At 41.6% G+C, this 25443-nt stretch overlaps 1 protein-coding gene across 1 annotated transcript in view; it reads left to right on the top strand.

Annotated features, from left to right (window-relative positions):
- The window catches only part of LRMP (lymphoid restricted membrane protein), a 37339-nt gene extending 11903 nt beyond the window's left edge, over positions 1–25436 (top strand). Inside the window, 25 exon segments of the mRNA XM_030469569.1 lie at positions 246–347; positions 3656–3819; positions 5326–5440; positions 5869–6031; positions 7568–7629; positions 8535–8600; positions 9601–9712; positions 10839–10986; positions 11803–11884; positions 15276–15322; positions 15406–15470; positions 15594–15710; positions 17665–17747; positions 17885–17954; positions 18750–18804; positions 18891–18918; positions 19412–19552; positions 19976–20110; positions 20939–21086; positions 21943–21986; positions 22607–22684; positions 22787–22851; positions 23310–23411; positions 23575–23679; positions 24747–25436. Of these exon segments, the coding sequence (XP_030325429.1) occupies positions 246–347; positions 3656–3819; positions 5326–5440; positions 5869–6031; positions 7568–7629; positions 8535–8600; positions 9601–9712; positions 10839–10986; positions 11803–11884; positions 15276–15322; positions 15406–15470; positions 15594–15710; positions 17665–17747; positions 17885–17954; positions 18750–18804; positions 18891–18918; positions 19412–19552; positions 19976–20110; positions 20939–21086; positions 21943–21986; positions 22607–22684; positions 22787–22851; positions 23310–23411; positions 23575–23679; positions 24747–24990 (2541 nt within the window). The 3' untranslated portion in view covers positions 24991–25436.
- Positions 25437–25443: the final 7 nt, after the last annotated feature.

Here is a 25443-nt window from a genome sequence, read left to right as displayed (position 1 = left end):
AGCAGATCATGTTACTCCTTTTGAAAAAATAATAGCTCCTTTGGAGATGGAGGGGAGGGGGAACCATACTTACTCTAACAATATCACTTGGCAAATGCTTGAACACTGTCACTTGTAACCTGGGTAATTCTGGGCAGTTTGGGGTCAGGCTAGTACTAGAAATGCCATGGTTTGGGGGTTCTGGATATCTGGGGGGGAGGTAGGGTTCTTCTTTGGTTTTAGGATGTTCTGCGTTTGTTTTTCAGCAAGAGGAAGCCTTTGAAGCAGAGAAGCTTGTCATGACTTGTTTACAATGGGTAAAAGATCCTGATGTGAACATGCAGCATGAGTGGGAGAGAAAACTTGTGGTGAGTTCTAGTTTCTCTAAAGATATTTTATGAAATAGTGGGGCTGTGCAAAAACTTATTGTGGGTATCTGACTTCAGTGTGCTACGTATATTAATTACCTGAGATCAAAGCAGTCTGTTTAGGGATCAGAGATGGCTGCATGGAGATACATAACTTCTGTAAGTTTGTTTTGTTTTGTTTTTCAGGAGGAAGGGCATGATTGCTTTTCACTCAAATGATTTTTCTGACTTGACTTGTGCAAGAGTTCATTTGTTAAAGCAATGCTTGAAGGAAAGGGTAGTAGGTGAAACAAGTTTATTTCAAGAAGAAAATGAAGTTGGATGGAAGTTCCATACTGCGTGGGCTATGAAGCTTTCCTCTACATGTTTCTGTATTCCTCAAGCACCTATTTTATTCTGTGCTCTGAATCTCACTACAATAGTAGAAGGTTTTGCCTTTGAGGGGAAAAGGGAGGTAGGTTTATGACCAGAGTTCCAAATTACAAACTTCATAGGTCTTGCTTTCTTTTGAAAGGCAAAGATTTCTGCTTTTGCTGGGTATAATCCCCAGGAAAAGTTTCTACAAAAACGTATTTTACAAAACAATCTTGCATATTGGATTTTTCCGATTTCTCATGCTTCTTGTGATCCTTGAAAGTGAAGACTTGTGTTCAAGGTAACTGGCAAGAATAACTTCCCCATGTGGTAGGAGTTCTCTGTGGACACAGTTCAATTCTCTTCCTCTTGTTCCCTCCTCCCCTATCACATCCCAGCACAGTTTCTGTGACTTTCATCTCTGGATCCTATCGACAGGATATAGGTTTTTCTGTGACCTGCTCCTTCTCAGTCCTCTGTTGCTAGGAACACTGCTACATAAAACACCACTGATTTGTATATTAATGCTGCTTTTTAGCTTCTTGAGAGATAACCCCCTCAGTTCATCCCAGCTGGGTAATAGCAGCTGTCACCACAGTATGCACTGCTTTAAGATCCTGACTTTTAAGCAGAAAGCCACCCTTTTCCTCTACTGCTGCAAAATGTTGTAGCTGGCCTTCCTCCTCTTTCCTGGGTGAGCAGGAGCAATCACTGGAGCCACTCAGGTAGCCAGCTTTTTAAGGTTTTTTGCATAAATCCTGAGAGCTTCCCCTTGGAGAATTTGCAAGCATCTTGGTCTCTTCCCCCTGATGTGACTTTGAGGAGACTCTAGGAAACTGCTGGCTCATGCATTCCTCTGACTTCTTCATCTTGACTAAAAGCTTCCTCCTTCAAAGCTGTCACATCTTGTTAACTTGCCATTCATGTTGGGACCATATGACAGTTAGATAGGTGAAGTTAGAAACTTTTGGTGGGGGAGTTGGAGTTGATGGTGGCAAATGAATCCTATCACGGTCCTAGAGAGCTATGCATTTGGAAACTAAACTATTAGAGACTAAAAGAAGAACAAGATTCTTTAAGAATAAGAGGTCCTGTCCTTCCTGGGACCTATGGGAAGTGACTTTACATCAAACATACTGGCTTCACCTTGCTAGAAAAAGCCAGATGTGGGAATTTCAGTATATGGAGCTGGACAGTAGATAAAAAAAAAAAAAGAAAAGAAAGTTTAAAAGTAGCTTCATCCAGCCTTAGAGGAAGCTGTTGTAGAAATATTAATTAAATCTTGGACTATGCACTATCACTTGAAGCCTAAACACTTCCTCTGAACATGTTTTGCTGTGTTTTAGTATTTTCAGTTGTGTTTTAAAGTACAAAATGGAAGTGTTCCTGTGTTTTTGTGTATATTTGGATATTTAAGCATATATAGACAGTGAAAATAAAAATGTTTCACTCTTCTCCTGCTGGAAGATAAGACTATGGCACACGTGCCCTGATAAGCCTATACCACTTGTGTACCAAACCCATGTTGCTTCTAAAAACACGTGCTGCCTGCCTGAACTGAGAAACTGATCTTCAGGATGTGGGCATTTGCACATGGTCACATCCCACATCACCCTAGTCAGCCTATCTAAAAAAATTGCTCAGACACTATTTTTGTGTCTTTTTATAGCATGATGTTTGGTGTTCATGAAGCTCATGAACAGTATTAGAGTCTAATTTGCTAGTAGGTAATGTGGCCCCTCCTTCTATGTTTCTGTTTTCCCCTATGAACTAATGTAAAATCCCAGAATACTGAACTTCGTTCTTCCTTTATATTTGGTTCTCACTAAGCATTCTTTAAAAGCTGAGGACTGTGTTTTGTGTGTTCAGTTGAACAAGGTCAGAGAAAGAGATCTGGATTCTTCTTTCTCAGTACTTCATACTGCAAGTCACTTTTCAGAGAAGTACAAAGGATGCAATGTGATTTTACACTTTCTTTTTTACCATCTTCCCCTTTTTCTTCCCACAAATCAGAGGTAAAACTGCAAGCCTTTGTCCTGGATCATTCTGTGGACAATTCTTGGACAGATTTCATCTGCTAGGCATGTATGACAAGCTGAATTATGGATATAGTGGGTTTTGTGGTTTGCTGGTTGGGTTTTGTTTTGTTTTTTGCTATAATGCAAACTCAATTAGGTGCTAATGGACTTTAGTTGTACTCTGAGAGAAGAGTCACAGAAGTCTAAAATATCAGTTTTAGGGCTTTCTGGAAGATGGTAACTTATTAAAGAACTATGTTGTTTTGTTGCTGTATCTGGGCATCTTGTGATGGAGGTTTTCTGGGGCAAGTTGTAAACACTCCTTTGTGTGCCGCGTAATCTTCTGCCATGCTTACAGCAAGTACTTGCTAACTATGTACTTGTTTTATACAAAATAAAGAGGAAGGGAACTATCTGCATGCCCTAGAGCTGCACAGAAAAGCTAAGGGAGGGTTTTGACTTAGAAGTAACCTTCTGAAAAATAGCTTATGTTTTCTTGTGCAAAATGAGAGGATCGCTCGATCTTGGAGCTCTTGAAGTATTAGCACTTGATGGGACTGTAGCTTGTCTGTCCCTGCATCCCATCAGATTCAGGAGTAAGAAGGCACAGGTCTGAAGTTTAGGTATGTTTTTCAACCTCCTGGACTGCACAAAATACTCTTTTGTGCAATGCAAACTCATTTCACCTTTATCTCTTCTTTATTGTGCTGTATTTCACTTTTTCTCAATCTCTCCCTTACTCAAAACAGATGCTCTATGAATAAATTACAAAATATTGTCAATCATCCACCCTCTTTACTGTTGGTATGGCTGGGTGAAGGTGATGATACAAAGAGGTGAAGCAGTGAAATCAATTCTCATTAAATTGGGGTTTCGGTTTACTCTGTCTCTGCTCCTCATCTAACCACATGGCAACTCCGTTTCAAAATTCAACAGGTTCTTATTCAAGAACTAGGAGAAAAGAGACATCTTTGGATCCAGAAACTTCATCTCTTGGAAAAATACAAAGAATCCCTAGATAAGGATTTTAGTAGAATGGCAGGCAACCTGAGGAGGACCAAGACAGAGCAACTTCACCTAAGAAAAGAGCTCTCTGCCAGGTACCCCTTCAAAGTGTTTGTGTATATCTGTTTTGGTTTTTATTGTTGCTTAGCTGTTTTCTGGGGCTTTTTTGTTTGTGTTTTGTTTGGGTTTTTTGTCTTGTGAAACAAAGTTTACTGAATTCTGGGGCCTTTTTTCAAAGAGGAAATTATCTTCTGTTTTGGAGAGGGGGTTTGGATTCAGCATAATGTTTGTCATGTGGGGGTTAAGGCTTGTGTATGAGGTCACATATGATCTTGGAGAAGTCTTTGAAAACACCAGGGAGACCACAGACTGAGCAGTTAGAGCAAGAGGGCACTGCCTGTCTAGCAGGTGCAACCATTAAATAAACTGCTGGTTTCTGTGAGGCACAAGACCCATCAAATACATGCCTGCAGGTATTACTGCTTTGGGAAACAATTGCTCACATCAGACAATATAAGGCATCTGTTTCTCAAAGACATAGTTTCAATAAGCTATGTCACTAAATATGAAAATATTAAATTTTAATATGCTGGCACATGAGTCCTGCTATGAGTATTGATGTTAAAAAAAATGGTAGCAGAAGACAGCAGGTGTAAACCTCTGCATGCTCACCCTTAGGCACTCAAAGAGTTAGCCAAGTTTGTGTGGTTTATTATTTGTTCTTTTGTCAGAACAGCTAATCTGAATCTCGTGAAGGAAGATAGCAGAAAGCTTACACTGAATGTAAATTTTTGCACAGGTGCCTTTTACCTGGGTTTGGGGTGTAAGCAGCTTCCTAAGGCTTTGAATCCCTCAGAGCTACTGCAGAGCTGTTGTACTGCACTTCTGCTTGACTTATCTGCCAGCTAACATTATTCATGTAGACCTCCCACATTATCTCCCTTCAGTCAGAAGAGAGCTGATAAAAATACTGATGTCTTGGTTTCTTAAAGCTACCTCTCTTCATTAAATTTTTTTGTGGTGGTAGCAACAAGAAAACAAAGCCAAAAACAAACACAAAAGTGAGTTAGAGTAGACATGAGAAAAGGGTTTCTGCAGTGGAAAAGGGGTTCCTTGAAAGCCATCATCTTTTTTACACTGGTTCTGATGCCATCTGCTTGCTGTCAAGTGAAACACAGGGAAATTAATCTGATAAAGTTTTGTGTCATATCCCATTACAATTGCTGCCAAACCATGAGACAATGCATTCTTTTGACTAAATTGCAATAGTTTGCCCCACTAAACTCTTGCTTTTTGAGAGTTCTCTGTCGTTCCACAAGCTTCCACTATAGTATTGAGCTGGCTGGGAAGAAATACCAAGGAAAACCTCAATCCCATTCCCAATTCTGGAGCTACTATAGCAAACTCCTCTGCTTCCTGGATTGAATTGTGCTTAGCAAGAACAAAATCATTTGTGCTGGATCCTGAGGAGCTGCAATATGTAACAGCTGAACTGTGGCTCTTGATGCAGTGTCTTGACAGCTCGTATGTGTCACCTCCAGGGCATCCCCTGCTCTAAAATGTCACAAACAGATTGTGGTTTGTGCTCTCTCACCCTACAGGCAACGTGAGGTAGAAGCTGTCAAACAGCTACAAGAAGAAGCTGCTGGGCAGGCAGAAGTCCTTGATTTAGAGCTGCAAAAAGCTAAAAAGCAGCTTGAGGATGCTAGCAGGAAGGTAAGGGACAGTCGAGTCTCTTCTAAGCAGAAACAAAAGTTTATGGAGAGCTCGTGGCTGCTCTTGGGAAAGGAAATCGCGTGTTCGGCGTGGAGTGCCTGATAGCAAAAGTGGAACCAGCAGAGGAAGTAAAATTTGAGGGGGTGGTGACAACAGTTTGCTGATGAAAGAAGCAGCATTGCATATTTGTGGTGGCTTTATAAAAAAAAAAAAAAAAAAACCCACCAAAAATAGCTTCCATACACAGTCCACCCCAATGCAAAAATGCAGAAGTTCAGAGGGAGCTTTATCACTTCCTGAGAAAGAACAGATGCAGTTTGGTTTCATTTACACGAACTGTAGAGCCTCCTTGTGTTATCCAGGCTGCTTTATTTTTGTTTCCTTCTCTTCCTTTTTTTTTTTTTTCATAAATATTGTTCTGTGCTTAGGCAGAGGATCAAGTTGAAGCCTTCCACTCAGCTCGTGAGGAAGCTGCATCCTTGAAATGCAAGTTAGAGGAAGCCATTTCTGAGCAGCAAAAACTTAAGGATGTGAATGCAGCTTTAACAAACATTTGCCAGTTGCTTCAAGAAAAGGTGGAAGACCAGAAAAGTGAGTAACTGCTGGCAGTGTGCCAGCATTCACTCTTGCACAGGTAAATCAACCTCTGATGGTTTAGTTATGGCAAGGAGGAATAATAAGAATATGGGAAGGGGTCATCTGATAAAATGCTCTGTAGTCTCGTGGTTTTGGTTTTTTTCTTTTTGTTCTATTTTTCCTTCTCCTTTAAGAGATCTGTAACCATGGCATCTGGGCTGAGAATCAGGTGGGATCCTGATGAGTGGGTGTTGGGCTGGACAAAAGTAGAAGAACCTCCTAACAAAATCTCCAGTCCTAGGAGGAAGGATTAGTAAGTCCATGTGTGGCACCTTTACAGAAGATGCTGTTCCCACACCTAAGTAGCCCCCCTTACTCCTAAACAAGTCGTCCCTCTTTTTTTAAGCTTCCTGTACCAAATAGATGGTTTTTTGTTTGGTTTTTTTTTTTTAATGTTCTGCAATATGCTTGCTGCTTCTATTTGCTTGGTGGTTTTGACTATCTGTGTGCTATTAGGCTGCTTTAGTAGAAAGCAACTGTCATTGCATCTCATACACATGCAGCTTTTGCTATGGAACCATGAAAACTTTATATTGCCTCTTGCTCACTTGCTGACATCAACACCTCAAAAGGCTGGGCAGTTAAAAATTCAGTGGTTTGAGTCCAGCACCTGTGGCTTTTCCTTTGCAAATTGTGGAGTGTGCATTACTTGCTTACAGGAAAAATTATTGACTGAATTAAGCCTGCTGAACTCCTGGCCTCAGGCCTGTATTTCCCAGGGCATTGTAACTGATGCTTGGCATAAATGTGCATTGCCAACAGCTTTATGTGACACTATAGTTTGTCTTGAAAGAAAAGTTGCATGTGACCCTACGTCTTTGGCTTCAAAGGTCTTGGGTAGTTTGCAGAAATATTCTTCTGTAGATAAACTAATAGATGTGGAGAGAAGTTGAAAGGTATTGGAAAAACACAGCTGAAAAACAAGGATGGGAGTGGGGGGAGCTGTGGGATAAAAGCTATGACAGGCATATCAAGGTAGAAATCAACAGCAGCAGGCCCTGGTATTGCCAAACTTGGACAAAGAATATTTCCAGGGATGGTGTAAATCCCACTGATTTCAAAACCTCTGTATGTGATGTCAAATTGGAAGGGCAATTGCTTCTATTCCAGTAAGTTGTAGTGGAGTTATCTATTTCCACAGGGAACTGTGGCACCTTAACGTGGGTGATGTGGGGCAGCATTTTGTACCTCCTCCACCTCTCCTTTATATGAAGGGGAAACAAACACAGGGAAGAAAAAGTGCATGGAGTTTTCTGGAACTCACAAACAAGAATGTACTTTTAACATTCTCTTTCTTGTGAAAAACCAGAAACAAGAATGCCCTTTTAACATCCTCTTTCTTGTGAAAAACCAGTGCTCTGGATTAGTTATCCACCCAAAGTGCAGTGGGGGTGTGATAGGCAGGAGTCAGGTTTAAAGGCAGTATAATACCTGAAAGCTCATTGTCAGACTAAAAGGAACCCTGTAAGACTTGGAAATTTCTCTTCATAGTCACTGTTAACACACTAAGATGGGAACTGCTTCAAAGGAGACTCTGTGAGTTGCTATGCCAGGTATGATATCTGTCTGGTGGGAGGAGAAAAGGTGAGCTTACACAGGAGGTGCTCTGGTGGAAGGGGCATTATCCAGCTGAGGTGAACTGCCAAATAATTTGGCAGCATCTGATTTCTTTCCTAACATGTACATAACTGGAGGCAGTAAACTGTATGTATTGATCTGCACATTGTTGTTATTCTCCTTCTTCAGCCTCCTGGAGAAAAATGGGCTAAAACTTCCAGGTGTGGTGTTGGTCTTCACTGTAATTGTTGATCGTCTCAAACAGGGCTGAGGGGAAGCTTTCTCTGATGTGTCTTGATGTGATTTGTCCCCCACTATCATCCTTCTCTCCTGCACACTGTCTTAAACAAATGTTCAGAATCTTGTCATAAAGCATTTCTTAGTTTCCAGGCACTGGAATAAGCAGTGATACTATTATTACCTTTGTGCCCCTCTGTGGAAATGCGTTAGAAATTATATAACTTTGGAGTACTTTGCTTTGAATAAAAATGCTTTAAGTTTGGAAGAGGGTGGCAGGGGGAGATGGTGTGGGAGGACTTTTTTTCCACCCATCTCTAGTAAGGAATGCTATACCTCAGGTCTGCATGGTCTTCATTTAACATAGAATAATAAGGTATCCTGAAATGTACCCTCTGCTCTAGTAGGGGAATCAGAGGAGCAGATTCAAAAATGTGCACTAGCTGCATGTGAATAAAACCTGTATTTGTGCCTGAAGGTCTGCAGAATAAAGGCTGAAAGTAGAAAGGTGAAACAACTGCATAATTTTCCTGACAGCTGAAAACAGATCAATTAAAAATATAAATTTATATTTTGCTCATAATAAGTAGTAGTGCTCTTCTTTTACCTTTTTTAATTCTTCCTCCTCCTATTCCTACCTTAAGCAATTTGTTTATTGTAACAGTGCTGTGCAGAGTTAGAACATGACTACAGTTTGCTGCCCACACCAGCTGAGCCAGTGAAAGGGCAGGTAAGTGTGTTTGTCACTATTATTGCTGAGCTTCTTACAGTGTGACATTAGACTTGTTTTGGCTTGATTTTTTTTCCTGAAGAAAATCATTATTCTTGTGAGAATTTGTCAAGTTAAGCATTCAAAAATAATTTGGTACATATTTATGTATTTATGCACACACATCTACACACATACAAAAGTATATTCAAGGCTGTGTTGTAAATCCAGCTTCCTATTGCTTCTGAACAGCCCCTGTGATAAAATAAAAGTGCTTGATAAATTCCATTTTTGAGAATGGGAATTCCATTTTGAGTGGCTAAAGATGGGACTATATATTTTGCTATTTCTTTTCCATTTTTCATAACTTAAGCAGCATGAGGTCAAATGCAGCTGCCTAAGTGCTGATTCAGAAGTTTTCTCTGGCCACCTTCAGGTGGCATCTCTTCCATAGTAGGAAGCAAGTGGTGTGTGCTCAGGGACAGGGGATGCTGTGGGCAGTGCTTCGTCTCCATGCATCCAAGCTGGAGCTGCCCTCCTGCTGAGGGAAACGTGAGCTGTGTAATGAGTGCTGGAAAATGGATGAATTTTTTGAGTCTGTCTGGTTGGTTTGGCTTAAAGTTGGAGGATGTTTGAAGGTTTGGGGGTTTTTTGGAGGGGGGCTGGGGGGTTATTGGTTTTTGATTTGTTTTTCATGGGGTTTTGTTGGTTCTTTGTTATTCTGGTAGGGGTTTTGGTTCTCCTGTCCTGCTCATCTTGCCTGATTTCTGTAGTATCTAGTTCCAAACATAACTCGAACCAACATCTGTATCAGATGTGAAGGTGAATTATTGTACCTCTTTTTGTATCTATTAAGGATGTGTGCTTTTCTAGACAAAAAAGCAACAGATGGTGTATTTGTGTAACTGTTGGTGTTACATTATGCAGATGCAACTGCATGTGTGGGGGTGGGGGGGGAGTTGGTGGCATTAATGTATTCAGTGTGATGGAACAACAGCAGCACTTTCTATTTTTCAATTAGCAGCTCCACTCCTCTAAAAGAAGACGGTGGAGTGAAGGACCCACCTTGTGCACTGAGCTTCCCAGGACACTGCCCTCAGATATTTCATACTGGAGTGGTTCACCTCTGCTAGGTAAGACCTGGTAGTGTTGGCTGCTTTTCTGTCTCTCTCCTGAAGAGAGGAGTTGATGGGTGGTATAGAACAGCAGCTCTGGTGCTTAACGTGCTGGTAGAGCATGGAAATCTGGTTCGGGCTTGAGCCTACTTTTGCATACAATCCAAGAGGCTGAACCATGTTTAAAATGTTTGTAATTAATGGCCTGAAAAGGTGGCTGCCTTTCAACCTCTAACAGGAGTCCCCAAAAGCCTAAGGAATGGTATAAATTATCCAGACATGAATACTCCTGGCAAGATACTTGCCAGTCTGAATCAAGAGGGCTTGAGTTATTTATATTTTTTAATATTCTTCCCATTCAACCTGTTGACTGGCACAGGCTGAGGTAGCAAACAGTGTCCTGCTACTTTGCTACTGAGCTCAAGTCAATCCTGGTTTAAAAATGTGAATGGTAACATAGCTGTTAATGTAACCTGTTGATTTCCCCTGCATTCTCGAGCCTTACACATACCAAATGCAGCCACAGAAAGATGCACACTGCAGGGCCACAGAGCTGCAGAGAGCATTTCAGATTTTACAGATGAAGTGTTTCTTCCAGAGTCAGCTGCTATAATGCAGTGTCTGCTCTCACACAAACTGTAAAATGCTCAAAGGAAGTTTTGCTCCATACTGGGGGAAAGTGAAGATCTTATTTGATTGCACATGCTGCTGACTGCTGCTATTAAAGGGCTGTTTCAGTGGGCCAGAGTTTTCTTGCAACCTACTGGAATATCACAATCCAGCCTCAAATAGGGCAGGTATTATTGGCCTGCACCAATCAGGCATTGATACAAAAAAAGATGATGCATTTCCCACTTTTCTTTGCCATACAAACCAATTCACTACAACAAAGCTGCCCTCTGTTGAAGTTTCTGTAACCTGACTGACTGAAAATCCCCATCCAGAGGTTCTGCAGGCCCCACATCTACAAAATATAAGGCCATGTGTCCTAACCCTTTCATACCAAGATGGAAGCTGCTTTATTACCAATCTTTATTTGGTCGATCTGCTTTTCAATTACTTTAGACTTAGTAAAAAACTGACATGACTAAATCCTACTCTGCCTGTGACCCCCTGCTCTTCAGACTTCTCTCTCTCTCAACAGATGCTTTGAACTTGGAAGGCTCATGCCCAAATAACTCTCATGTGCGTGGCTGGGATTGGCCTTGTAGGCAGAGCTCTGACAGCCCCACACCTGAAAGCTCTGATCTGAGACGTGTGTCCACTTCAGATGTGACAGCAGTGGGGTACAAGTAAGGTGGCAGAATAACCTCTCTGGGGTGAAGGTTGGAAGAGTCCATGGGATCCAGCAGGTTCCAAAGGAAAACTGTGTCCCTAGCACATGCTGACTTCAATGGTGGGGAATCTTTTATAGGAACTGCTGGACACTTGGTGGTCAGCTAATGGTGTTATGGGGTCAGACTTTGCTTCTATGCACAAAAGTCCTATTAAAACTTTTTGCTGACACTGTTGGTGTGACCACCAGCCAAATACAGTGATGGTGTTTCCATTTCATACTAGAGAACTTGAGGCATGGTGTAGGCAACCTGAGTCTATTTTTAGTGTTTAACTCTCACAACTGACACTCCCATTTAGGAGCCAAAATTCTATTGCCTTTGAGGAGTCTTTTTTTATTATTATTTTTTTCAGAGTTTAGAGCAGGAGTTCTGAGGGTTTTACTTATCAAGCTGCCTCCTGAGATCTTTAAAACTGAGACTGAACTACTTCAGATTATGAAAGCTAGCTAGCTATTGTCAGTGAATATTTTAAAAGATAAGGATGCTCCTGAAGATGCAGGCAGTCTGCAGCAAAAGAAGAAGCAGCTCTTGAAGCTTTTGCCACTGGTTTTCTATAGAACTGTGCAGTGTGGAGGAGGCTGGGAGAGGGACTGGTGGTGGTTCTTGCTGCCTGGGGGAGGAGGGATTGATGTTAGTGATGAATTTGTCTTTCTCTGAGAGACCAGCTGTCTGACTATACAGATAGATAGTGGTGACTTGTGTGCTTAAGGAAAATGGGCAATGTATTTCACTGTTGTTTGGGCAACATGCAAATAAACTGTGTATTGCCAGGTGGAAAATATGCTCTGCTGGTAACTCCATTGATGCAGACCTTCCTGTTTCCATTACAATGATGGACTCTCCACTTGCTGAGGTGAGTGCTGTCTCTGATGCTTGAGATTTGGATGGGAATAGGTTCAAACATGTAGCACCTTACCCAGCTCCAGGCTGAGCAGCTGTAAATTGGCACTGTTCCTGGTGAATGGAGCTGGCATCAGCCAGCAGGGTGCTGAGGCATCTTGTTCTGGGTGAGGCATTCTCTTCTATTTGGGCATATGTCTGGAGTGTTGTTTGTTATAGGCTCAAATGCCTTGATGTTCATGTGTCTGGGTCATGCTTTTAAAAGTATTTAAAATGTGGTCTCAAGGCTTGAGACAGTGCTGTTTCTGCAGTAAAACTTGCTTCTGTCAGGGAACTCTGAGTGATTTTGCTCTTTTTCTCCACCTGCAAGAAGTCACAGGATGTTCTAGTTGTGAAGTGCCTCTCTCTGCACTTTCTCCCACGGCTACCGTATAACAGCTGAAAAAAAAAAAAACCCATCTTTGCTATATGGAAACTTTTTCCTTCAGCTAGTGTGCTCAGACGTGCCTTTGCTGCTGTGTTGAATCCTGTATCCACAGCCTGAGCTGTCAGTTGGGTTTCTTGTGGCAACAGGAAGATGAAAAGCTGCAGCTCAGCACCCCTAACCCTGCCCTGTGCCACAGCACTCACTGCTGAATTCCTGACCTCAGCCCTGCCACGCAGAACTTCTAATTTATAAACTCCAGCACTGGTGTTGGTGGTGATGATGGAAGAATATGGGTCAGTGCTTTCTCTGATCCTGCAAGTAACTTTTGCAACCTCAGCCCAGCTGGTGTGTGGTACCTGCAGTTGCAGCAGTGCTCTGGCTGGAGCACCAAGTCAAGGCAGAAAGTGCAGTGAGGGTGAAAAGTAAAAGTGACTGGGGACTGCCTGTGGCTTCAGCACCTTGTTCTGGTGGGGTAAAGAAGGTGAGGAGCTCCTAGGTCATCCTGCTACTACTTAAGCTACCTTAAAGAGGATAATCTGAAGGGCTTTTGCTTTTATCCAGTCCTTATGGGAAGCCACAGCCTTGCAAAGTTGTTGGAAATGCCAGTGCTTCATTGCTCTGCAGCTTTCTGTAACTGGGCTCAGAAGTGTCATTTTCCATTTTTGCTTTTTTTTTCCTAATAGAAACTTGTCACGTGAATATTCTAGAAGGGGGGGGGGGGGGAGGAATGAAAATATTAATGCTTGCCCAGAGAAAAGGCAAATGGGCTGTGTTCAGTATCTGTTCTAAAACCTCTGACGTGAAGCAAAATTTGAATATCCAAACTTAGTAGGAAAAGTCTCCCTAGGTTTTTTTCATTGCACTGTGGTGACAAACGTGTTTGAGCAGATCGAGCCCTTCAGCATGTAAGTAACTTGAACTTCTCCAGAATGTTGTCACCAGAGGAGTACAGGGGATATTTATTGAAGGAGCCCTTGTGAGAGTCAGATGAAGCTTGGGCTTTTCATACTTGTTTTGATTTATAAATGGGAAAGTCATCACAGTCTGAACACCAGATGCATGGCCTTCTAAATGTTAATGCTGCTTTGGGGAGGAGTTATACAAGGCTGTGGCCAGAATTTGTTGTGGTAGAGGATCCTTGGATTATTGGGCTAATTAGAGGGATGGAAGGGGCAAAAGTGATTAGGATTGTACTGTTGGAACTTCTGTGACACAGTCCTGTTATGAAGAAATATTCTCTATGTGCCATATGGAGCATTATTGTTTCTCTTTAAGTGTGTACCCTGTGCAATCCACAGGACCCTCTAACAGCCAGTATGAGGTTTTAAAAACTGAAGATTTTCATCCATTGCAAACAGAAACCACTGAATATGTGGTTACTTGGGGAGGGAGAGGGCATGTAGACCAATATATGGCTTTAGTCAGTTCCAGGTGATGTAAGGGGTTTGGTTGTTGGTTTTGTTGTTGTTGTTTGCTTGTTTTTTCCTTTATTTTTCCTTCTTGTTTGGGTAGTGTGTGTGTTTGTTTAAAATCCCATTAGATTTCTTTTCAGTGTCATTCCAACATGCATTTCATTTTCACCTTCTGCTCCCCCAGTGCTCCCCCTATAGACCTAATGGCCTGAACAAGGCAAATGCAGTGCTGTACTTCCTTAAGCTTAATAGGGAATTCAAATAAGAATAAAAATAGCCTGAATTTGCATCAGAGGAAACATCCATCTGGCTGGGGCAAGGCTCTGTGAGTGCAGTTAAGCCTCCAAGGGGGGAGGAGTGGAGAAAAGAGAGAGAAGGCACTTACTGATGCTGAGAGCACTGGGTTCCTCTCGGAAGTGACTTGGGTGCCTTGGTCAACTTGTTTTCAACTTTGCTGGTTTTCTTGGGTCCTCTGAGGACACTTAAGAGAGGAAATTACCAGAACATAGATAATCATTTGCTGATACTATTTTTCTCTTGTTTCCCCACCACATACTTCAGTGTTGCTCTCGGACACTTGATATGTAGGGAAGTACCTCAAGCTGGCTAGCCTCACACCTTCTGTGCTTGGAGATAAGTTTGGGTTGGTTTTTTTTCCTATTCTGCCCCCCTTTTCAGGAGTAGGGTTGGAGTTCATCACAAGTCATTCCCCACCTACCCCTTCAAAGTTCTGTTTGACCCTGTATTTTTACCCAGAGAGACCAAGCTCTCAGTTGAATTAGCAAGCTGGAATCATCCAGGGTGAAGTGAGGAAGAGGGGTATTTCCCATTCCCTATCTCCCTTGCCATATTAGAAGACTTCAGAGGATGTTGGTTTTGTCTGCATTGTGATAAAACTCTGGTCCAGATCTGCACTGTTGGTGACAGAAGGAACATGAGCAAAACTAAAGCAGCCTTTAACTGCTGAATTCCTCTCTGCTTTATGCATACAAAGGAGGAGACCTGAAGCCTGTTGAACTGGCTAGGTAATTGTTAGGCATCATATTGAAGACATGAGATAAAACGTGCAACATAGCATGCAAACTTTTCTGTGTTCTGAATCATCTGCTTGACATCAAGCTGTTAAAATGAACATGTTGGGTTTTACCTGAAAGAGTGTATCTATAGCCAAGTGAAGCTCTGTGCACCTCACTTGTGGGATTTGAGGTCAATGCCTTGAAAATATGTATCTTGTTGCACAGCATTAAGATGGAACGGTGGTGCCATAACACATTCATGGGATGAAAATGTGTGTTTAGAAGCAAAACATGAAGTCAGAAAAAAAAATACATCTCTGAGTATAACATTCCTGAGAAGATTTCTGCAGAAACAGTTATCACTCCTAATGATGGTAACATGCTAAGCTGCATACTGTGTGTATGGGTGGCTTTAGACTAACCATCTACTTTTTCACTGCTGAAATAATTTAGGCACAGAGGTGGGGATTCTTAAGACTTTGATATACTAATTTTCTACTCACATGGCATTTGTTTCCCTGATACTAACTCTTCTCTCTTTCCATTAAGATTGACTGTGCAGAGCCAACACGACCAGCCAGTCTGATCCCACCCAGGTTAGGTTTTGTGCAAGCTTTTAAAAGCCTTTCTCAAGTTTGTATAATATGGATGAATATCTGAAAGAATTTTATTTTGACAGTGATCACTTAACTTCACCCCAAGAAGCTCTTGCATCCTCTTTGGAAAGCACTGCACCAGTAAGAGGTAAGTCCTTCATCTGGGGCACACTGAACACTTTGCACTGAAAGTCTTGGAAATAGAGATATGCTCCAGTCTGTGCATTTACCAGACAGTAAGAGCTCTGCCTTCTGTTGCCTGAATTTCTAGGCTCTCTTGTTATGGAGGGAAAATCACCCCAGTGCTCACGTGAAAAGGAAGATGATGTGCCAAGCTCTGTAGCCATGGAAAAGAACAACCATAAGGACCTGGCCAGACCTGTACCAGGTACTGTAGCTGCTGCAGTGCACTGGCACAGCCAGCTTGGTTCCTCCACATCTTTTTTTTTTTTTTTTTTTTTTTTTTTTTTTTTTTTTTTTTTTGTTAATGTTACTGAACCTGACTTTTACCTGCCAGTTCTTTCAGCCTTCTCTGAAACTCTGAGTAGGAATAAAGCTTTACTTGCTTGTAGGAGGCCGGTCGCCTACAGCACCATGAAATAGCTTAGTGAAATCTTGATGCTTGCTCAGCTGGCAAAACATTGTGTGAGTGCTAAACCCCAGGCAATCTGGAGAGGAAAGAAAATGTATGCATGGTTTTGAAAAGTTTAGTGACACAGCTAGACCAAATAACACTTTTTCTCTCTTTCAAAACTGATGCTCAGCACACATGCAGCTGGGATGGGTCAAGAGGGATGAGGATAAAGAGCTTTTATGTATGGTTGTCTTTCACAAAAACACACAGAATTATTCTTACCAGCTTCTGCACTTGAAAACTGAAAGTAAAACAAAACTGGAGCACATGAACATGGTGTATTTAAGTTTTTTTAAGAAAAGTTATCTGCAGCATAGAATGTGTGTGTGTGCTTGTCTGTAACCATTTGTTAACCTTTTTCTAAGTATAATTTTTTTTCATCATTTCTTGTTTGGTTTTTGCTTCTTTCTTTAGTACTGTCTTTCTGAAATCTAGTTCAGTGCCCTCACTTAAATGTATTTTCTTTCTATTCATTTGCCTCTCCTGTTTATTTTCATATGTGGTCCTGGTATCTTTAACAAGGAGGAAATGTATGTAAAACAGGTCAGAAAGAGTCCAACTAGCTTTAAAGTCAGAGAATCCAACTGCCTGATGAACATCTCTGAATAGAAAGTGTTTCTAGTACCAAAATGGAGGCAATGATGAATTTCCACTTCTTGTTTTTGCTAGTACCACACTATTTTCTTACCTAACCTGGTTCCCAAGAACCTTTATGTAGGGCTGCTGCAAAAACCAGTAGGGACAAGAGGGAATGCTAAGCAGAGGTGGTTGGTTGTATTGAAGGATGAAAAGAGAAAGCACTTCACACCTGAAGGTGTGATGTTTGGTTTTGAAGGTCATTTGCTTGGGTTTGACTCTCAGCCTTTCTTCAGTTTCTTAAAATACCTTCCTGTTAAAATCTTTTTTTAATAGCTGTTTTTCTGGAGGGTATTTTTTCCTGGTTTAAAGCTTTTCTAAACTGTGGCATTTAAAGTCTGTGTTGCATTTGAACTGGCATCATCTATTCCTGAACTTACAAGTTCACACCACTCCTCTGGGAGAGTTATTTTGTTGGCCCTACAAGCACCCTGCTCCTTCAGTTTTTAGGTACAAAGGACAGTCCAGGTGTCAGGCTCTGTTTGAAGCTTATGTATACCTGATATAACACAACCATATGCGTTTCATGACCTTATTGTTCTCAAGATCCTCTGAAATGGCAGATGAGGGTAAAATCTATTTCTTGACTTCATCTGATATTTCATAAAGTGAGAGAATTACAAACCCTGACCACTTCTGTTGGCTTGTGCATGGGTTTGTGAGGTTTTTACCTATTCCTGTTCTTATGGAATTCCAAATAGAATTTTATTTTTAACTGTCTCTTTAAACGGCAAACAAACAAAAAATCCCCTGCTGGTAGCAAAATAATGAAATTCATTTATCCAAGGGAATATTACAGTAACTTGCAACTTCAACTAGAGCAACTACAACCAGGAGTAACATCCTCAATGCAGACATGTAACACTTAAGAGGATTTTTTCCAAGCCATGTATCATTATCATCATACTTCCTTCTCTATAGCACTCTTTGCTGCTGCTTTTCCTTCTTAATGTGTCCTCTCCTGGCATTTGCTGACATTTATTTTAGCCCTCTTGGTCCACAGGTAGTACATTGAGTGTTGGAGGCTTTTGTTTTTGTCATTATATATGGTTTTGGGCATGTTTCTCTCCAGGAGTGGACCTGACCAAGAAGGAATTCTGCCCTGTGATGGAAGAACACAAAACCACACTTCAAACTGTTTTAAAGCAAGACCCGGTAAGAGTCCCAGTGACAGTGAAACATGGAACTGGTTTGGCTGAGCAGTGACATATGAAAACACTACAGGAGGGGCCAGTCCCCCTCCAGTGGTGTTGCGGCTGTTTCCTTGCTACAAGTACTCTCTGTGTTTTTAGGAGGTGGGCCAGGAAAAGAAAAATAAAGAGCAGAGTAAGGAAGCCCCAGCTGTGGTTCCCAGCAGGAAAGGTAAGTGGGTTTTGCTGAACACATGGGTGTAGCTCAGTGGAGTGCATGCCTTGCTCACTGGTGCCAAAAGGTGTGTGAAGAGGGGCAGAGAGCTGCCTGCCCCACACCAGCTGCTCTGAGAGGTTTAACTTTAAGGAACAGTAGCTGCAGTTAGACATGAAAATGGATTAGCACTGGAGCAAAGGAAAAGGTTATCATGCAAAACCAGCTCCTGTTTTCTCCGGATGCTGAGCTCACCAGCTCCATCTTCCTCTAGATGAGAGGGAAAATTTCTTAAAAGTTGCAAAGGAGTTGGGATGTTTGAAACAGTTCTGGCATGCCAAGTCTCCCCAAAGATTTGTGGAGCAGCATCCTCTATGCTAGCTGGAGCTTGGGGTAATGATGTGAAACAGATGAGCAGGTACTGAACTGTGTTGAGACATCTCTCTTCTACTCACCTCACCTTTTGCCTTGGGAGTTCATTAAAAGTTAGTGATGTAGGAAATCACGTAACATCCTGAACCTATGGGCTGGGAACTTAACCTAAAATGTATAATGAAGCATTCCTGTACTAATTAAATGTCAGTTCAAGCCAGTCAAACAATTAACTTTTGGGGCTTTGTAGGAGTGACAGTGCAGTTCTGTCTTACTGACACTAACCCTAATGTACTCCAAGGTACACAAATTGCCTTTAATGGCAGGAGCTTAACACTAAAAACCTTTAACAGTGGCTTCTGTTGGGGCTTAGATGACTTCCACAAGTTAGTTTTGCAAGGCTGTTTTTTTATTTCTGAGAGCTTTTTTCTCTCTTCTCAGGGAGTTCATCTATTGCAGGTGTCATTAAAGCAGATAAAACAAAGCAAAATGAGCCGTAAGTGTTTTAACTTTCAATGATCACCTGCAGATATGGATTTAAAGCTGCAGTCTGTTACATGATCACTTCTCTTTATCCTACAGTGACTCTCCCAGTGAGAAAGAAGTGGAGGTAAGTTTTGCCTGCTCCCATCTTTAAGTATCCAACACAACAGACAGATCTTGTTGAAACGCCCTGATTTAGTATCTTGTCTCACATAAAGGAATGATGCTGAGTAGCTTAAACTCGATGTGTTTCTGAAAGTTCTCTTCTGAAGTATCTCTCTCCAAGACCTATGGAAATTTTGGAAGGGATGGGAAAAGTGGTGATCTGTAAAACTGAACAAAAGATCTGACACTACTAAAATATTTGTTCAGAAGCTTGGAGGAGCAGAGCTGTGACCTCCTCCCAGGCAGAATGTACTGATTTTAAAAGAATGCAGATTATTTCCCCATCACTGTATACAGGAAGCTTTGCAGAAGTGGGGCCGTGTTTGCTTTCTCTTCTGGATCTCTCCTATAACTTTGTGGGGTATAATACCAAATTTCATGTCAGTGCCCAAATCTACTTTAAAAGCTTCTGTGTCACCTGGATTATTCTGAATTTTTTTCCTCTCCCACAACAGGCTGAATTTCTGAGGTTGTCTTTAGGTTTTAAATGTGATTTGTTTACCTTGGACAAGAGAGTGAGGCTTGAAGAAAGGTCCCGAGACCTTGCTGAGGAAAATTTGAAAAAGGAGATCACAAATGCTCTAAAGATGTTAGAGGTTAGTATGGGTCTAAGCTGGTAAGGTGGATGGGGTATGAAAAGCTGGGAAAGTCTCCCTCTTAGTATGTCTCTTTCTAGGCTGTGTGTCTAATACTTAATAAGCAAATCTGAACAAAATCCTGAAGTGATGCAGTTGAAATATTGAGAGGCTTAGTATTAGGGGGGTTCACTTCACCTGAATGTATCATGCACCCCAACAGTGGGGAATTTTTGTATTGTGCAAACATCTGGCAAGAGCCCCTGTCTTCAGCTGGTTTTATGCTAGGTAAAGAGAAGCCTCTGCCTGTTGGAGGTCTGTATAAAGCTACACTGATCAAAGATGTTGGGTGCTGATCTTCTGACTGTGTGGACATGAACACAATCTCGCTGTTCTTTCTCTACCAATAGCTCCTATTTTTTCCCTTCCTTATATGCCTCTTAGGCTCTAGTTCCATTGTGTGAAGAAGACAACCAAGCACGGGAGATAATTAAGAAGCTGCAGAAAAGCTTGCAGTACCTCAGCCAATATGCAGCTCGAGTTGCCAGTAGAGCAGAGATGTTGGGTGCTATTAACCAGGTAACTGTTTCCCTGTAAATGTGTTTTGTACAAAGTTAAAATCTTCTGAATGTAAAGGGATAGCAGTTTCTGTTTACTAGGCTTCTGATTCCAGAATTGGATTTGGAAATTCCACATATGCAATGCAGACTGACCATTACAGCTTAGTCCTGGCTTTCTCTTCTCAGATCACTGTTTGTGGTGTTAGGACGACTCTAATAGATTAGTGAGAGCAGCTACACTGCATAAGCATTATGCAAAAACACACAACAGAAATATGGTCCTGACTTAAAACGAACCATTGCCCTCCAACCTAACAAAAATCCTGAAAAAACATTGCATCAGAATAATGTATATGGTAGGGAACACAGTAATACAAAGTGGTAACTGCAGTCTTGATGCTCAATGATAATTCTGTGGCTTATGAAAAATGCATCTAAGAAGTTAAATCTATGGTATTTTACAACGACCTGCTCAAATGTTAATTGTGTATAATGGCACAGAACAGCATGAAAATACGACTTGGCAACGCTAGCGTGGTGGCAGCTGAGGCTGCACATTAGAGAAAGAGATGAGGAGGAGTTGTAGGGAATTAGAAAATGAAGACTAATTTGCTTTAGGATGAGTGTAATTGCTGGAGAAATGAGACCTGTGTAACCTGAGCATGTGTTGAGAGACAGGTTGTACTGAAACTCTGAAAGGGTGCACAAAAATGAGAGCATCTAGCAGCACGATGATACAAGATGAGAGTAGCTGCTTGAGGGGATAATAAAAGTCTTGTACCCCAAACATGATGCAATTCCTCACAGACATTTCTTTTTCTCACTGCTGCTGCACTCTCTCTGTCAGGAGAGCCGTGTCAGCAAGGCTGTGGAAGTGATGATTCAACACGTGGAAAACCTGAAGCGCATGTACGCAAAGGAACACACGGAGCTCGAGGAGCTGAAACAGGTTCTGCTGCAGAATGAGAGATCCTTCAGCTCTCTGGGAGACAGAGGTAAAGCTGCTTTGTCTTTCCTCTTTGTAGCACCTGCCAGATAGACACTTACATATTCGAAGGACATAGACTAGGTGGAGGGGTTCTGTAACTGTATCTCCCTTCCTAAAACTAGAGGAAAAAAATAACAATTTACTGGCAGCATTAGGAATAGCTCTTTGAAATTAGATGTGCATGCAAAGTGTCATGAATTGGGGCTGGGGGCAGCATTTTGAGTGTGCAGTGATGTTCTGGCCTTTCTAAAAGTGCACTGAGTGTAGTGGTGATAATCTTATTCCTTGGGAGCAGTAAATCTGGGTGCTCAGTCACACTGGAACATTCTCAATAGCTCTTCCTGGGTGGCTGGGTTTTGACTGCTCTCTACAGATGTCTCCAGCTCTTTTCTAAATATGAAATGCAAACTCCTTCAGTGCAGATGGTACAGTGGTCAGGTGGTGCTGTGCACTTGTGGCTTTGCCAGAGAAGGATTAAAATCTTCTGAAAAGTAGAGCATGTATTTTAAAAACAGTAAAGGCAGTCTGGCACACTGGTAAAATCCTCCCAGGAGCCTCTGAATCATGGGGTTATTCCTTCCTGACTCTGGTAGCAGGAGACTGCCTCCATATTAATATAATACATTTGATTTAGTGCATTTAATGATAGCAACAAACTGGTGCTTCTAGAGAATGCATATGTGTGAGTATTATGAACATATCTAATGAAATTGATGAAAATTCTTTGAAATCTCATTACTGCTTTTGGAGGGTTTTCTGATGTGCTCTTGGCTTAAACAAATAGTGCAAAATGTCAGACCTTTATTTGCAAATAAGGCTCACTGCATTCCTGTAAGGCTTTCTGATGTTTGATCTCTTCACAGATGAATCTTCAAATAAAAAGCTACCAAATTCTTTTAACTTTAAGGTAATGGCCATTACAGCTTAACAAGTGTGCTTTGAAGTATGTGTGTGTTTCTTTGCCTTGTCATGCACTGGTGCTCTGCTACATGCTTTCTGTCATCACACATGAGGATACAGTCTTTTCAGTCACCCCCACCAACCCAAGGGAACTGCATGTGGTCCCACTTAAAAGATGAAGTGTTCACAGAAGTGGAAATGGCTGTGCTTTCATGCAATGGTTAAGTAATATTATTCACGTGTGGTTCTCTCCTTGGGGCTACAGAAGGTGGGGTTTAGCACAGCAAGATGAAAAAAAAAATAGATGGGAGCAAGTCAAATTGACTGTGGGACTTCTGTGAGTACCATTAGGAGAATTTAGACACATTCAGCTTGGGTATTTTGCTGGAGGCTGTGTAGCCAGCTTCACTTGTAAAGCTTGAGGGAGCAGTTAGGATGGAAAGATGCTGCTTCAAGGAATATTTTTTGGGCCGTGCTTATGATTTGAGTCTTTGTGTGTCACTTCAAGCTAAGCATCGAAATCTGCTTTTTTTACACTGTTGGTAAAAAAACAGATGGTATTTTATGTGCTCAGTGAGTAAACCAGTCATTCCTTGGTAGAGTCAGTAATGCCTCTTATTTGTGTAGCCATCATCAGCCCTTCGACGAGTTAGCATTGCAGCCTTGCCTAGGAGTGCTGGAAATGCAGGTATTGGGGTGCCACTGGTAAGTAAGGGTTCCCAGACGGTGAGGCACTTGACCTTCTCAAAACTGGCTGGGCTGAAACATGAAAATACTGATGCAGCAAGTGTCAAACTTCTTCTCCAGGCCCAGCTCCACGAACCTGACGGAGATGAATGGAGTGAGAAGTTCCACAGGAGATCCAGTAGCTGGTAAAATTACTTGGGTGTCTTTGAATAGGGTTAAATATTTTTCAGCTCTAACTGTATTAAAGTAGCTTTTGGAGCATCTTGAGGTATAACAATGTTTAGGCTACACGTTTCACATTAGTTTTACATGCTTCAATATGCAAATGAGCCTTCATGACTAAATGTTACAGCTTTACATCTCTCTTTAATTTTTTTTCTTTCATTATGGGTTGAGTTTTAAGAAGTCACATCAACTTTTTTGCTTTAGAACTAAAATATGAAATCTGGGACACTCACATTTATGGATCCAGCCAGATGTTTTGCTTTATTTTTATTTTTTATTAGAATACCAGTTTCAGGGAACTGATTTGGAAACTGATTTGTCCAAGGCCTACCCAAATTAGTAGGTTGCTGCTAAATCTCTTATTTGCTGCTGTATATCTAGTGAGGAAACTAAGGCAATTTTCTTTACAATATGACAGGGGACGACTGGGAGCAAAGCCAAGTGAGAAGCGTCCTTCACTCCAGCGTTTCATTAGTACATATTCCTGGCCTGAATATGAAGACCAAAATCCTGAAACAAAGTAAGTTCAACAACAACCTCCTGCAAGGGGTGTGTGCAGGGTTGGTTGGTTTATTGTTAATGAATTCTCTGTCCTGATCAGAGCTATCAAGCCAAGCTGCTGTGAGCTCTGTCAGATTGAATGCTTAATGGAAAAGCTCTGGAACTGCTGATGCTTCTTGCAGATACAAGGAGTTGGAATCACCCCCTGAAGTGCAAGAAGAGCCATCACAGAAGGAAAGCATCTCTGAAAAAGGAAAATGCTCATCCAAATGGAGCCTAGAGTCAGCGTAAGTTTCCTTACATCATGATGAGGTGAAACAGTGTTTGGGTGCTGGGCATGGGAAGGTGGAGCACAGCAGTATCTTTGGTTGGGTTGTTAATGCTGACATCTTACACAAACCAACTGGGAATGAGTAATGTCAGGTGTCAAGCTCACCCCACCCAGGATTCTTTACTAATCCTAATGGTGAGATAAAGAAATGCCACCTCTTTTGGTTACCCTATGACAGTTATTAAAGCTAGGCCACTAAGGCATGCTAGCATCTCCTCCTGTAAAAACCATCAAGGATTAGAGGCCTGTGCAAAGTTTTACAGCAGCTGTGGTGCACACTGAGACCCAGGTAGGTACAGAAATTAACTCCAGACTGTTCCAGCTAATTTCTTAGAATATCTCAAATCAAATAAGAGTGTGCAGTCCTTAACAAGTATCCTGTGGAAGCCCCTGCCTGACTGGGAAGGAGGTCAGCTGTCTCTAGAGAGGAACTGCTTATTCCCTATGAATACCCTATACTATCCTCCACTCTTGATCATTAGTGATCAATGGGGAGACAATTCTGCTAGTGCATAAAACAGAAAGGATGGCAAGAAGAATCTTTTCTGTTGTTTGATAAAGGATGGACGTAACAATGTCATGAGAGGTTTAGGATCTGGATACCTAGTAAGGGCAAGACTTCTTAACCTCGGAGAAGGCACCAAGGCCCTAGAAACAAGTAAAATATAAGCCCAGTACCTTCAGTGCTTTCTAGAAGCAAGATTTCTTGATTATTTGCAAGTAGCTCTTGTAAATTCTCTTCAGAAACTGTGTGGCAGAGGGAGCATGCATGGACTTGAGTCATCTGAAAAGCTCCTCAAGAACTTGCTTACTGAAGTCTGCATTTGAAGCCCTGAACATAAGTTGCTGCTGTACACAGCTCCCAACACAGTAACAACCTGGTCACTTCTAATAGTTAAGGATCTGCCTGTTTGTGGGGTCTGGTTTGCCCTAGGACTTTTTGGGCTGGAAGAGTTGGTAGGAAGAGGGCTTCCAAGTTCTGAAGAAAAACTGACTTAGTGTTTGACTTCCTCTTCTCTGCAGGTGCAATTTAGTGTCATCTTGGGCATCCCACTTCAAGAGTTCCTTTTCAAATGCTAACAAAACTCTCTGGGTTTCTGTTTCCATCCTGGTACTGCTTGCTGCTCTCACGAGCTTCCTCACTGGGCTGTCTCTTCAAAGACCAGCAGAGGCAGCACCTGTGGGAACTGGGGACTCCTGGACTTCACTACAGCAACTGCTGTGGCCATATACAGGACTTCATCACAATGGGCCACCTCCAGTATAACAAAGATTCTGACTTTCATACTTGTACTTCCAATTTCTGGATGACAGTATGAGAAGCTGAGATATAGTATATTTAAGGTTATGTATTTGGGGTTTTGGGTTTGTTTGCTTGGGTTGTGGGTATTTTGGGGAGATTATTTTTTTGTTTAAAAAAGCATGACTTGAAATTTAAAAATACTTCCCCCCTCTGATTCTGACAAAAGTCATCTTGACAAGTACCTAAAAGGATCTCTGTTCTATTCAGGTTTACTATGAAACATAGCTTTAGAACATAGCTAACAATAATAATGACTAAGTGGTCTAGCCACAAAAGAATAAAGAACTTATTTTGCTGTAACAAAAATAGAATGTTCGCATTTTAGTCATTGAAGCTGTTCCAAGAATTTGAATAGAAAATGATTCAAGACTTCATGTAACTTTATTGAAAGTGTTTGATAATAAAGGCTTAAAGGAA

Source organism: Calypte anna, chromosome 1 (genome assembly GCF_003957555.1).
Source record: "Calypte anna isolate BGI_N300 chromosome 1, bCalAnn1_v1.p, whole genome shotgun sequence".
In the NCBI taxonomy this organism is placed as follows: domain Eukaryota; kingdom Metazoa; phylum Chordata; class Aves; order Apodiformes; family Trochilidae; genus Calypte; species Calypte anna.
This window is presented reverse-complemented; position numbering and strand designations above follow the sequence as displayed.